Genomic DNA, 15,269 nt, shown 5'->3' on the forward strand with positions numbered 1-15,269 from the left:
CACATGTATCTCTTCTAATCCCCTCCTCATAGCTCAGCTAATCATTCAATTTCCACCAGGTAATCAGTTTAATCCTCTCTTGAGACTTTACATTCTACTCAACCATCTTGTTAGGCCTACCATAGCCTCCAGAATCAGCCCAAATCCAAAAATCCTTCCCAATTAAGCCATTTCGTCACTACTGGCGGGCCCCAATTTTTCACTCTAGTCAAGCAAAGCAAATTTTCCTACCACTCTAGCTCTAGGCTTCAGAACCAATCCAATCAATTGCATTTTAAGATACCTGTTCCTAGGGGGCCACTTAAAGTAATTCAGTTGAGGGAAATAAAAATCAGGGGGGAAAATCCAGAAAGGTAACAGATACACATGTAGTGACTTAAGGTGCAAACAAATGGCACCTGCCCTGGAAGGCCTTCCCCACTCCCAGCTTAAAGTTCTTTGGAAATAGATATTTACACTATACTTTACTTCTCTACTAGATTGAGAGTGCCTTTGGCCAGTAGCCATTACCTATTTACCACTGAAACTGGTGTCAGAGGAAGCACAGTGAGATACGCCTCTTCAATTACTATCTGTGTGCTGTATTTGTGTGTATTTTAAAGCGTGTATACATAAAACTAAATTTAGCATTAAGAAAATATGTATGCACAGAAAAGAATTAGGACCTTTCCAAAAGGTGAAGTCAAGGCACCTTTGATACTAAAACTGCTAATATTGCAAACACACACACACACACACACACACGCGCGCACACACACACACATTTTACATGCATTATAAATTGTCTGTCAAATGTCTGAAGCAATTATTCTCACAACATAAAATCATGTGTAGGACTGAATACATAACTTTATCAAAATAAATGTAATTTTTAAAGAACATTCTACGCTAAAACTCTTATTAGAAAAATCATTCACTCAACTATTGGCATTTGCTGTCAGTCAGCAACAATGCAATTCTTTTCTTTCCTTGTCCTAGGTTGGATTTTAATTTAGTTGAGTATTTTTCTATAAGTAATTTTTAACTTTTCATTTTTGTGTATGTTACCTCAATACTTGAGCAGTCAAGTTTGTATCTTAAGCCATTACAGCAATAACATCGTTTGTTGTTATTGTTTCTTAAGGTGACATTTAATGACTTGTGGATGACTGGTTTGTTGTTAAATTAGCCTAGGTTATTTCAGTGTTTCTCTAAAACAAATCTGAAGATCATGTTAGAAAATTTCTGGGTAATTTAGAATATTAATATATGAATGAATGAATGAATGAATGAATGAAATATAAGTAGGAAAGTTTATGGAAAGTAACTGAAGGAGGGACTTGAAAATTTTAGCTTATGTTGGAAAACAAGCCACTTTCCTGTCCCTTAAAACAGTTGGCAATGGGTAGAATTTTGCCCCTTGAAAGTGTACATTTGTAAAAGAATTGAAACTACAAAATATTCCTATATTATAGATGTTTAAATGTTTCCACTTTTAAAGTAACAGCTAAGCAGCATTGCCTTTTTAAGTGGTGATGAAATCGCCTCCAGACCCATCCAGGATATCACACTCTACTTAACTGGTGTCCAAAAAAAAGCATAAATCCTTTTGTTAAGTATTCTTTTAACTGGTGATTTAAAGCTATGCAAGCAAACAATTCTAAATTGCTAATACACTCTTAAACAAATAGCATGGCCAACAATGCTCTCTGATAAACTTGATGACATTTAGATTTTGAACAGATATTCTACTTCTTTTTCCTTAAATTACCCTAGGCCAGTCTCACAGTAATCACATCAATGCAATTCACGAAAATACAAGACTCCATTCTCCCCATCTGTCCTTAAAAGCCCCACTCAGCAGTTTGTGCTGTAGCACCATGCTGCAGCATCCCTACACTTGAACTTGGGAATAGCTTTTCCAGGACTGCAGGCAGAGCCCTTACCGCATTCCTTCTGAACCTCATCTTGCCTCTCGGGGGATTTGCTTCTGCCATCTCGCCTATACACAATTACACTCTTCTTTTCCGATTGTCAACGCAACATTGATGAAATACGAGCTGCTTCTTGGGTGGTATTTAAAACCAGCAGCCAAAAATCTCTATCAAACAAAGCTACGGCTGCTTCCATTACCACCGCGGCAGAGCTGCAAAAAAATCCACTATCCCTGATTAGTCAGCTGACAGATTCTTCCCTGCTGCTCATTGTAATTCAGAGTTGACACAGTCCCCCAACTACTTAGCCTGATTGAACCTTGTGGATTAGCTTGTGGTGGACTATTCAAGAAGATCAGGCATGTCCTAAGAGTGGGGGGAGAGAAAAAAAAACACTCTCCTCCTTAGGAACAGTCTGGATGGGACTGGCTTGCCTCTGCGTAGTTAGATTTTTTAAGGTGGAATGCTAAGATTCTTTGTGAAGGTAGTACTCACTGGTACCTTATCCTCTTGTCTTGTCCTGCTCTGAGACTTAAAATTCAATTCTATATTGTTTTACTACATTCTATTCTGGCTTTAAGTATTGAGAATCGTTACAGTTTATGAAGTTGTATCCTGACAATCTTGAAAAAAGAGAAGATGCATGCGAACTTTTTAAGATGGAGAAGATTCTCCCTCAAACTAGCCTTCCCCCAAATAGCTAAAGATAACATTTTGAATGTTAAATGTTAATTGTGTTAGACATGTCACTACACAACATATATATGTGTAAGCAACACATTTACCCATTGGTATATACAATTTTTTTTCTTTTATTTTTTGAGACAGGGTTTCTGTGTGCAGCCCTGTCTTTCCTGGAACTCACTCTGTATACCAGACTAACCATGAACTCAAGAGATCTGCCTGCCTCTGTCTCCCAAGTTCTGGGTGTAAAGGCTTGCACCATCCAGCCTGGCCACAATTTTTTTTAATATTTATTTTATCTTACACATATATGTGTGAGCCTCAGTATGTCTATGTACTACATGCAGGCAAGAGTACACAGAGGTTAGGAGAGGGGTCAAATTCCCTGGAACTGGAGTTACAGATGTTTGTGAGCCACCATGTGGATGCTAAGAACTGAACCTGGTTCCTCTCTGCAAGAGCAGCAAGTATTCTTAACTGCTGAGCCCTCTCTCCAGTCCCATATGTACAATTATTATATGTCAATCAGCAATAATTTCAAATTCTTCTCTCATTAATTATGAAGGCTAACCTGCCTACTCTCATTTATTTGGGAAGCTGTAAGTTAAGGTCTTCAAATTGAACTATATAGTTATCTTACTGAAGGTAATAGACCACATGGGGATGTAACTCAGTGGTAGCACACATGTGGCCCTAGGTTCTGTCCCCAGGACCAGAAGAAAATTTGCAAATGCTAAAGTAATAGACCACAAAAAGCCGTGTTACACAATGGTTACTTTCATCAGAATATCTTATAAAATGTTAACTTTACCTCATGACATCATCTGGCATTCAAGTCATCTTTTTTTTGAAAATAGATTTAGATTTTTTTCATACAATATATTCTGATCACAGTTCAATACTCATCTTTATTTCATCAATAGTCATCTTTATTTCAAATGGTGTCTGGTAGCTATTGATAGTTGAGCTATATCTAACGTGAACTTAAGCATGAGCATATAAACTATATCAACAGCAGAAACATTTAAAATGCTTAAAAGAGAGGGCTGAAAAGATGACTCAGTGGTTAACAGCACTAACTTCTCTTCTGAGGACCCAAGTATTACCAGCACCCATGCCAGGTGGTCCACAACCACTTATAACTCCAGTTCCAAGGGATCCCACATCTTCTTTTGGACTCCTTGGACACCAACACTTACACATTCATATACATACATACATAATTAAAAATGAAATAAATATTTAGAAAGAAATAATATAATATATTAAAAAGAAACATCTAACCAACTGCATCTCCAGAACAATTTTGTTTTGTGTGAGTCCAGTAATTTGAATGAGAATGTCCCCCAATAAGCTCATGTATTTGGACACTTAGTCTTCAGTTAGTGAAATTGTTGGGGGAGATTTGGTATGTGTGGCCTTGTTGGAGGAAGTATGTCACTTGGAGGTAGGTCTTTTTATTCTTAAACTACCAAATTAAGCAAGTTAGGGGTACAGGACTTTGTGTCATGTAACTGGCTACATTGAGACCCTGTCACTAAAAGACAAAATGCAAGGCTGAGGTGATGGTTCAGTATATAAGAGCACTTGCCATGCAAGCATGAGGACCTGCCCTGGAGGAGATTGGAATGGGGGGCGGGCTGGGGGGAAGGTGAGGGGGGCGGGAGGGGGAGAACAAGGGAATCTGGCTGATATGTAGAACTGAATTATTGTATTGCAAAATAAAAATTTTTTTTTAAAAAAAGTGAACTTAGTGTGTACATCAGAGTCGGAGAGATGGCTCAGCAGTAAAAAAAAAAAAAAAAAAAAAAAAAAAAAAAAAAAAAAAAAAAAAAAAAAAAAGAATAAAAAGACCCTGAGCTCCAAGCTGTTTGCTGAGAATAAAACCTACTTGCCCTCTGGGTAACAGCCCTAGGACAACAAGAAACAAGACATTACCTCTACTGACCTCAAGTTCATAAGATAAGGGAAATAGTTGTTTGTTTGTTTATTTCATTGTATCCCATTAATACAACTCAATAGTATATTAAGGGCAAATATATTCACCCCAAAAGAATTTATCTTTAAAAAAACACTGAATTCAGTTGTGTATCTATAATCCATGCAAACAGTTATATAAAGCAGCAGATAAGTAGGATGGACACCATTTAGAATTCAATTCGTACTCTGGCTTTTTAATTAATATATCATACACCCTTTCAAAAGATATATCCATGTAGTCTAAGTATACATGAGACAAATTTTGAGGCCTGATGACAATTCTTAATCTAGAAAAAGGAGTATCCGTGATAATAAATATGAATGCTTTTGAGCAGAAAAATGTACTCACAAAGGCTTTTCTGTAGTTGTTGTTTGAGACAGGGTCTCATATAGCCCAGACTGGTTTTAAATTTATGACCTTGAACTGCCTGTCCTCCTGCTTTTGCCTCCTGAGTACAAGGATTACAAGCATGTACCACCATGCCTGATTTATGTAGTGTTGAGGATGGCTTTGTAGGGAAGACTTTACCAACAGAGCTACAGTCAGTATTGTTATTTTATTTTAGCAACTTGTTTGACTTTTATATTCTCTTCACTATGTGATGGTCAGTGCTAAGTGTCAACTTGACAAAGTCTAAAATCACCAGTGATATGGGCCTCTGGACATGTCTGCGGGGGATTATCTTAATTGTGTTAACTGAGGTGTGAAGACCTGCCCACTGTGGGAGGCATCATTCCCAAGGCAGGGCTTCCTGGATTATGTGACAATGAAGAAAGGGAGCTGTGCACTAGCATGTATGCACTGATCTCTCTGTTCTTCTGGCTAAGGATATAATGTGATCAGCTGCTTCAAGTTCCTGCCACTATGACTTCTCTGCTATGATAGACTATAGCCTAGAATCATGAGCATTTGCCCTTCTTCTGCTTTCATAGAGTTTTATCACAGCAAAAGGAAATTAACATGCACTATTTATTTTATATACTTTATATATATATTATATATATACATTATAGATTAAATACCTGCTGTAAATAAATAACAGAAAACCACTACTAAATGGCCCCCAAAAAAGTAATAATTCATGATATGAAATGGATGATCTTATTCACTTTGCTAATATATCTGGCTCCAAGTGTTAGCATGTTTTTATGTCAACAAACAATATAGTAAAAAAAAAAAAGTACTGACTCAGAACTTCAACAACCTCAATATTTGTCATGGCTTTGCAACTAAATAAATTTCCTCTGGTGGGAGTGGCCCCTGAGTCAGTCAGGAGACAGAGAACTGCAGACCACAGGAGCAATAAGTTCTGGTGAGCTATTACACATGAGTTGACAAGAGATAACAAGAATATACTATCCCATTCAAAGAGCTAGAATGGATTTTCACCAGAAAGGAAAAATGAATGTTTGAGAAGGCATATGTCTTTCTTGATTTAAGCATTATACAATGTGTAGATGTATGAAATTTCACATGACAACCAATAAATATGAACAACCCATACTTTTATATATATGCTTAAAATAAGCAGCTCCTAGTGTATCATTTATTGTATCAAATATTGCATCATCTATTGCTGAGTTTTCTGGTTTTGTAAAACAAAATGATAGAAACAAAAAAATTAAATGAAAAGAAAAAGAATTTATCATGGTTGATTATAGTGGAATCTTAAAGAAAAAAGTACACTGAGTCCCAGCACCTTGGCTCTGATAGAGAATATGGGCCACATAAAATTTTCACAGACATTCCCAGACTTGTCAGCTCAGGAGAAGTTTGTGCCCTCCTTATCTCCCTTGTCTTCTGTTAAAGGGAGGCTTTGAACAGCACCACTATCCTGGAGAGCCTAATAATGTAAATCTATCATAGCAGTGGGCAGAATTGTATTGTGCCTTCTAGGAAAACTATTTCTTCTTTCTGGATCTTCAAAACTGAAGACTAGACTTTCAGTTAGGCTGATATAGAATTTGGGGATACTCACCTCTATATTCTATACTAGGAAAAGAAGTCTAGAAACATATACACCAAAATGTTTTAAAAAAGGGGGGGGGGCTTATCTCTGGGTACTTGGAATGCCAACTACTGTTTGAAATCTTTTCTTTACATTTTTCTATGTATCGTGGATATACAACACATATCTCCATTTTCTAAAAGGTCCTATAAAATATATGCCTTCCCCTGAAAGTCATCCAGAACCACAAGTCTTTGCTCACTTATAACTTGAACCATCAATTACTCATTCTTTCCCACTAGGACTTATATCAGGATCTCAAGTTCTTTACTGAGACCTATCTGAGTTCTTTACTTCAGTCCACAAATCTTCCTACTTTCCCTTTTCATTATATCAATATCAATATTTATTGTCTCCATCAATAACAAAATAACCCATACTTTCAAAAGGCCAAGTATATATAAAAGAAGAAGTTACTGTAGAGTACATGGTACTTACTGAGATTTTCTGGAGGGAAATTTTGAGGGAAGACCATGTATCCAGTCTTCGATCCAAAATAATAGTAAATCGGGAGTCAGATCCACTTTGTCTACAAAAGAAAAATAATTTTTGTCAGTAATAACTCTTATGTGTTATATGTGTCTTTATTTATGACTATTTACTTTACAGTTGATGTTTAACTGAAGACAAGTTTAGATCTGAAAGTGCTATCTTAGCCAGAATTAGTGTTGCATGCCTTTAATCTCAGCACTCAGGGAGGCTGAGTCAGGTGGATCTCTGTGAGTTTGAGGCCAACCTGGTCTACATAGTAAGTTCCAGGACAGCCAGGGCTATATAATGATACCCTGTCTCAAAATAAACCAAAAAGGGTATTCTTAAAAAATTATTTTAAATCTATAGTCCCCTTTTTACTCTTTAAACTTTCTTTTGCAACACTAACTTCAATCTTGTAAATAGGAAAATGAAGTGGCTGGAGGGATGGCTCCGTGCTTAAGAGGACTTGCTCCTCTTGCAGAGGTCCTGACTTTGATTCCCAGTACCTGCACAGTGGCTCACAACCACCTGCAACTCCAGGTCTAAGGGATCCATTACCCTTTTCTGACTTCCACAGGCACACACACAGACATGGCATTCACTCACACAAAAACACAGACATACATATAAAATAAAATAGAAATAAAAATACGTAAAATAAAATAGGAAATAGTTCTATGACAAAGATAGATTAGGAAAATGGGTTTGGAATCCTGAAATGTTGGTGGAAAACTCAACAACCTCTGCCTTTCATAATATCAAGCTTAACTTCACACAGCAATCTATCAATGATCTTTTCGTTTGCTTGAAGAAAATATATATATATATATCGTTTTTCACTGCGGGCTACTCTTTGAGTTTGAGGGAAGGCAATGTAATGGATAATATAACTTTGATTTGCCCTAAAAATACTTTTAAGCCTCAAAAGATACAATACAAATTTACTCTTCTAGAGCTCGACTTTTGTTCATAAGACTCTTCACATAAATTATGTTCTCTATTCTTTAGGGTTAGTAAATGAAAACTGCTTCCTTTAAAACTTTATCTTGGCTGAGTGTGGTGGCACAGGCCTTTAATACAAGCGCTCTGGAAGCAGAAGTAGAAAGATCTCTGTAAATATGAGGCCAGTCTGGTCTACACAGAGAAGTGCATAGGGAAGTCCAGGCCAGCCAGCCAGCCAGCCAGCCGAGTCTACAAATTATGGCCCTGTCTGAATAGATAGATAGATAGATAGATAGATAGATAGATAGATAGATAGATAGATAGATACATATATACATACATACATACATACATACATACATACATACATACATACTAAGATAGATTATATTCAACAGAAATATAATCTCTAAAGGGTGTGTGTGTGTGTGTGTGTGTGTGTGTGTGTGTGTGTGTGTGTGTGTAGAAAGCATTGGGTATCCTCCTCTACCACTCTCCACCTATTCTTTTGAGGTGAATTTCTTTCCCTAAACATGGGGCTCACATTTTCTTGGATAAGCTGAAAAGCAAAAAGCCCCAGAGATTCTCCTGTTCTACCACCTCATAGCTGATGCATGAGACACCTGGCTTGTTATGTGGAAGCTGGGATCTGACAAATGGCCCTAATGATTGTGCAGCAAGCACTCTTACTGTTGAGAAAACTCTCCAGCCCCTCTAAGGAGGCTTTTAAGTTTTTCATTTTAACACACACTAGTGCCAACTGATTTTGTTATCAAATTATCCTGCATAGCAGCTCCCAGCACCACTGCTGTATATAATCCTTGGACAAAGGGAAAAACAGCTTTCTTCACTCTAAGCTAGTAAAGTATTCTTTTATATATGACTGCCATACTTTGTGAGGGCCAGCACTTTTAGAGCGCTACATCTGTTTACATAGATCCTTGGCATATTTATGTATTTTCTCCTCAGGATATATTTTGCATCCTCAGTCTATATTTTACAGTATATTTTTAAATATATTTAGAGTTTGGGGCCAGAGAGATGACTCAGTGGTTAAAGAGAACTGGCTGTTCTTCCAGAGGTCCTGAGTTCAATTCCCAGCAACCACATGGTGGCTCACAACCATCTATAGTGGGATCTGATGCCCTCTTCTGGCATAAAATCATACATACAGATAGCACACTCCTATAAATTAAATAAACAAACAAACAAATAAATAAATAAATAAATAAATAAATAAATAAATCTAAAGAATATCTGTATTTCGAATTTAGGCAGGTGGTGGTGGCACAGGCTTCAATCCCAGCACTCAAAGAGGCAGAGGCACGTAGATCTCTGTGAGTTTGAGCCCAGCCTGGTCTACAGAGGGATTTCCAGGACAACCAGGACTACACAGAGAAACCCTGTCTCAATAAATAAAACAAAACAAATGAACAAACAAAAAAAGAGAATTTAAGTAGTTCTCAGCCTCCTTTTTTGTTATATTTATGTACTTTAGGTAAAGTTTACTTACTATTCACAATAACAATAATAAGAACTATACTAACAAGCAATCTTCCTCTTATAACCTTCAAGTTAGTATTAGATATAAAACAAAATTTTAGAATGTAGTGAAATACTATACCTTGCAATAGATGTCAAGTAATTGAGCACTTTTGCAATTACATCCTCTGGAATGCACTTGAAGTTACAGTTTTCTGGAAATGTAATGATCCAAGCATTGTCCTTTCCCCGGCCACCTAAAATAAACCAAATCAACCAAATTATCAATTGATGTGATAAAACGAGAAGGAGGAGCTTCAGATTCAAAGAGGATGATTAGACTGGGTGGTGGCGCACACCTTTAATCCCAGCACTTGGAGGCAGAGGCAGGTGGATCTCTGTGAGTTTGAGACGAGCCTGGTCTACAAAGTGAATTCCAGGACAGCCAAAGCTACACAGAGAAATCCTGTCTCGAAAAACCAAATAACAATCATAATCATAATAAATAAAGAGCATGATTAAACACAACAGACTGCTGGCAATGGTCCAGAGACAGCCTGAACTGACCTACTCTGGTGATGGGATGGCCAAACACCCTAATTGTCGTGCTAGAAACCCCATTCAACGACTGAAGGATCTGGATGCAGAGATCCATGACTAGGCCCCGGGTGGAGCTCCAGGAGTTCAGTTGGCGAGAAAGAAGAGGGTTTATATGAGTGAGAATTGTTGAGACCAAGGTTGGATAAAGCACAGGGACAAATAGCCAAACAAATGGAAACACATGAACTATGAACCAATGGCTGAGGGGCCCCCAACTGGATCAGGCCCTCTGAATAGGTGAGATAGTTGATTGGCTTAATCTGTTTGGGAGGCATCCAGGCAGTGGGACCAGGTCCTGTACTCAGTGCATGAGTTGGCTGTTTGAAACCTGGGGCTTATGCAGGGACGCTTGGCTCAGCCTGGGAAGAGGGGACTGGACCTGCCTGGACTGAGTCTACCAGGTTGATCTCAATCCTCGGGGGAGTCTTTGCCCTGGAGGAGATGGAAATGGGGGGTGGGCTGGGGGGAAGGTGAGGGGGCGGAAGGGGGGAGAACAAGGGAATCTGTGGCTGATATGTAGAATTAAATTATATTGTAAAATAAAATAAAATTATATGAAAAAAAAGACAACCTCTTCAAAAAATGGTGCGCTTATGCTTTAGGTTTTGGGCATGATTATAAGAAAAAGGAATCTGGTGCAGGGAAACTCCCAGGGATCCACAAAGATGACTCCAACTAAGACTCCTAGCAAAAGTGGAGAGGGTGCCTGAACTGGCCTTCTCCTGTAATCAGATTGGTGAACACCCTAATTGTCATCATAGACCCTTCATCCAGTAACTATGGAAGCAGATGCAGAGATCCACAGCCAAGCACTGGGCTGAGCTCCAGAAGTCCAGCTAAAGAGAGGAAGGAGGGATTATATGAGCAAGAGGGGGTCAAGATCATGACAGGGCCACAGAGATAGCTGACCTGAGCTAATGGGAGCTCATGGACTCTGGACCCACAGCTAGGGAGCCTACATGCAACCGACTTAGGCCCTCTGCATGTGGGTGACAGTTGTGTAGCTTGGTCTGTTTGTGGGGCCCCTAGCAGTGGGATCAGGACCTGTCCCTGGTGAATGAACTAGAGTTTTGGAATCTATTCCCCATGCAGGGATGCCTAGCTTTGTTGACTCCCATGTGAGGCCTGTCCCTTTCTAAAGGGAGGAGGAATGGATAGGGGGGATAGATAGGAGGTAAGGGAATGGGAAGAGAGGAGGGAGGGGAAACCGGTTTGTATGTAAAATAAATGAAAATAATAATAAAAAAAAGAAAAAGGATTAGGCCCTAGAAAGATGGCTCAGTAATTAAGAGCACTAGTAGCTCTTCTAGAGAACCCTGCGCTGTTTCTCAGAACTCATGTGGCAGCTCAAAACTATCTGTAGGTTCAGTTCCAGGAGATTTGATGCCTTCTTCTGCAGGCACCTCATGCATGTGGTACACAGACATCCATGTAGAGAAAACACTCAAACACACAAAAATAGTAAGTATAAAATGATAAAGGCTGGGTGTGGTGGCATAAATCTTTAATTCCAGAAATTGAGAGGTGGAGGCAGATAGTTCTCTATGAGCTTGAGACCAGCATTGTTTTTTTTTTTTTTTGGTTTTTCGAGACAGGGTTTCTCTGTGTAGCTTTGCGCCTTTTCCTGGAACTCACTTGGTAGCCCAGGCCGGCCTCGAACTCACAGAGATCCACCTGGCTCTGCCTCCCGAGTGCTGGGATTAAAGGCGTGCGCCACGACCGCCCGGCTTTTTGGTTTTTTTTTTTTTTTTTTTTTTTTTTTGGGAGACCAGCATTGTTTACAGAGTGAGTTCCAAGCCAAGCAACCCTACATAATGGGCCTCTGTCTCTAGGTAGGTAGGTAGGTAGGTAGGTAAGTAGATAGGCAGGTAGATAGACAGACAGACAGATACACAGATAGACAGATTCAGACCACACCCTTCTAAGACACATACATTCCCCCATTGTGGGTGTCTAAAGACTTGGTCTAAAAGTCAAATTTACAAGAGTGGTAAGACTGATCTTAATGACATTTAAAACTGTTGAAAAGTCCTTAATTATTCTGAGTGTCCACTTGTTTAGTAAATAGATACCCAACATATAAATGATTATTAAAACATTTTTCAATCTAATATATGTATGCTTATATATGCATATATATGGATATGGATAACAAGCTATTTATATGTCTCAAATGAACTCTGTTGACCAGTTCATACATTTATCTGCCCTTAAATAAATGATAAAGTTTGCTTACCAGACAGGAAGGCAATGTCTTGCATTAGGAAATGATTGATGTCCTTTAACTGGAAGAGGAACTCAGTTTCTGTGACAAACAAGAAAAGAAACAATACGACTGTTAAAGTGTAGCTAGAAGTATACAGAAATCCTCACTGTGCCCAAAAGAACTCTGGGGCCCTTAGAGATGTATGTATACCGATATATCTGCAGTTGTCTCCTCTTTCCTCCCTCAGCTATAGGGAAAGATAGCCATGCTCTTTATGGCATCACACAGTATATAGAACCAATGACCTACTTTTCAGAATCTATGTCTGGAACAAAAACTACTCTCACCCATCAGAAGATGAAGAACAAGGTACAAAGAGCCCTGGCTTCTTTGAAGAATAGTCGTGCACACACTGCAGCATATTGTCTTCCATTTCTCATAGTGACTTTCATTCCGTAGAACTTTATCAGCAACTACAAAGCACACTTAGGGTTTTTATACAAATCGTTTTGGATCCTTAAAATATCCTAAGGTAGGTATTAATAACCTTAATTGAGGAAGATCAGTGGTACAGTGGCTCACAACATGTGTTTCTGAATGAGTAAGACCTGGATTCAAATCCCATTTACTGCACTTAGTAGCTATACAAACTTGGACAGGCCAGTCACAGACTCATTGAGGTCCAGTTTCCTCAACTGTATCCTGGGCATCATAACACCTACTTAACAAGGTGCTATGAACTGTAATATGAAACAGTTAGCATAACAGTAGACACCTAATTAACAGTGGCATTTTAAGTCACTGTCCTTGCATTACTTCATACAATCGTTTTAGGTGCCCTAGATCTTAAATGCTAGCTCACAGTGTTCAAATCTACCAAACAATACAGGGATCAAAACTAAAAGTCCATTATCTGCCTCCAGTCCATGAACAAGGATAACTTTTTAAAAGAAAATAGGTCATTGAACTAGGGTATTTTGGATGGCTGATTTAATGCCTGTGGTTTGACATCTCTTACTGAAGCCATATTTTCCACTTGCTTTCTGATATAAAAGACCTTCAAAGTCCTCATATTTGGTGGTGTCAGGCTGATCACACACCCTTCCCAGTGCTCCTGAAATCATCGAATATAGATGTGCCAATCAAGAACAAAACTCCTCAAAAGCATTGACAAAGCTATAGAATATCATATCTTACAGAATTACCTACCCAAATGGAAACATAGAGCAATTAACTGGTATATTTATTTTCATAAAATACAAGTCATTAAAAACATATGATTGAGGGTCTACAAAATGGCCTGGTGGCTAGCCTGACAACCTGAGTTTGGTCCCTAGGATCCATATGGTAGAAGGAGAGAACTGACATTGCAAATTGTCTTCTGACCTCCACACATGCACTGTACAAAGTAAAAACATAAACATGTACTAACCTTTTTTTAAGGTGATTGGTCAGAACATAAAAATTAATTTTTAAAATTGTCTTATAATTAATGTTATGTATGTACACAATTAGATTTACATATATTTAGATTCCTGATATCCCAAACCAAAGCATACACATTAGCATATGAAATAATTCTTTCAATACTATGGTGCCTCAAATAAAATAATGTTTATAACAATCAAAAATGTGTCACACATCAACATTTTTAGACATGGAGATATGGTAGGATCACAGAAAAAAAGACTAGACTTTCCTCTGTCCTCACATGCTTCCAAAAGTAGTAACGGCCTAGGGCTTGAATAAAGGAGCACTAGAAGCAGGTGTGGTGGCACATGCCTATAATTCCAGCACTGGAAGGATAGAGGCAGGTGAGTCTCTAAGTTCAAAGCCAACCTGGTCTATATAGTGAGTTCTAGAGCAGCCAATGCTGCATAGGGAGACAGACCCACTCTCAAAACAAACAAACAAACAGCACTAGAACATAGAGGCATCCCTACAAAAGAAACCCAGATTTCTCTCCTGATTTGAACAGCAAGAATGTCTATTAAAATAAATTGATGAATTTTATGTCAGATGGCAAACTGGAAATAATACGTATGCAGCCTGATTATTCCTGTACCATTCAGAATCTTGAAGAGCTATAAAAATTATTACTCTGCAATTTAGACAGTCACATTAAAAAAAAAAGTGGCCTTGAACATAAAACAAAAGGCTATGGGCTGACAATAGGAAGACAGGGCTTCATTTATCTCTGCCACTGAGTTGCTTTGTAACCTTGAGCAAGTCACTCATGTACCCTTCCCTTCATTCCCCCCATTTTAGGGCCATATAGCAGATATTTTCTAATGTACCTACATTCTAGGAGAGCCAACAATGTGGAAAATCATATGCATAAGGAAAACATATTTTGAGACCTAAAATGCCATTCTATTAGAATAGCATTTTTCATAATAATGAAAAGGGATGGGTTGACCACTACCTATGGTGAGACACCTCGCACAGCCTTGGTGCAGGGAGGAGGGGCTTGGACCTGCCTCAACTGAATGGACCAGGCTCTGCTGACTCGCCCTGGGAGGCCTCACCTTCCTGTAGGAGGGAATGGGGGGTGGGGTGGGAGGGGAGGCTGGAGGGGCAGGAGGAGGGAAGAGGGGGACCTGTGATTGGTATGTAAAATGAATAAAACAAAAGAAAAAAAGAGATGCTACCACTTTCAAAAACAGTCTAGATTAACAATTGACTAAAGTGAGAGGAACTAACAATGGAAAGGTAAGAGAAGACAGATGGCTGACAATGAGCACCCACAGAAGACAAGGTAAAATTGTTGCTGAAAACAAGGAAGTGGAGAACACTAGATTCTTAGATTCGGAGAAAGTCCTGATGCTGAGTTGCACCCTGTTTTGACTCTGAGGCTCTTACATTTCCACACAGATTTCCTCCTGTGATACAAGAGTGAAAATTAGTATGATTCATAATGTTTCTCTCACAGACTCCGTAAATTCTTTAATTTCAAAGCATAGGAAATAAAAAGATTGG

The 15,269-nt window shown here is 38.6% G+C and overlaps 1 protein-coding gene across 1 annotated transcript in view; it reads right to left on the bottom strand.

The window, feature by feature from the left end:
• The window catches only part of Mcf2 (MCF.2 cell line derived transforming sequence), a 100,213-nt gene that overhangs the window by 67,960 nt on the left and 16,984 nt on the right, over positions 1 to 15,269 (bottom strand). Inside the window, exons 2-4 of the mRNA XM_059250541.1 lie at positions 12,321 to 12,389; positions 9,627 to 9,741; positions 7,025 to 7,115 (exon numbers count right to left, since the gene is read on the bottom strand). Coding sequence (XP_059106524.1) covers positions 7,025 to 7,115; positions 9,627 to 9,741; positions 12,321 to 12,389 — 275 coding nt within the window. The remainder of the gene's footprint in view (positions 1 to 7,024; positions 7,116 to 9,626; positions 9,742 to 12,320; positions 12,390 to 15,269) is intronic.

Source organism: Peromyscus eremicus, chromosome X (assembly GCF_949786415.1).
Source record: "Peromyscus eremicus chromosome X, PerEre_H2_v1, whole genome shotgun sequence".
NCBI classification, from domain to species: Eukaryota; Metazoa; Chordata; class Mammalia; order Rodentia; family Cricetidae; genus Peromyscus; species Peromyscus eremicus.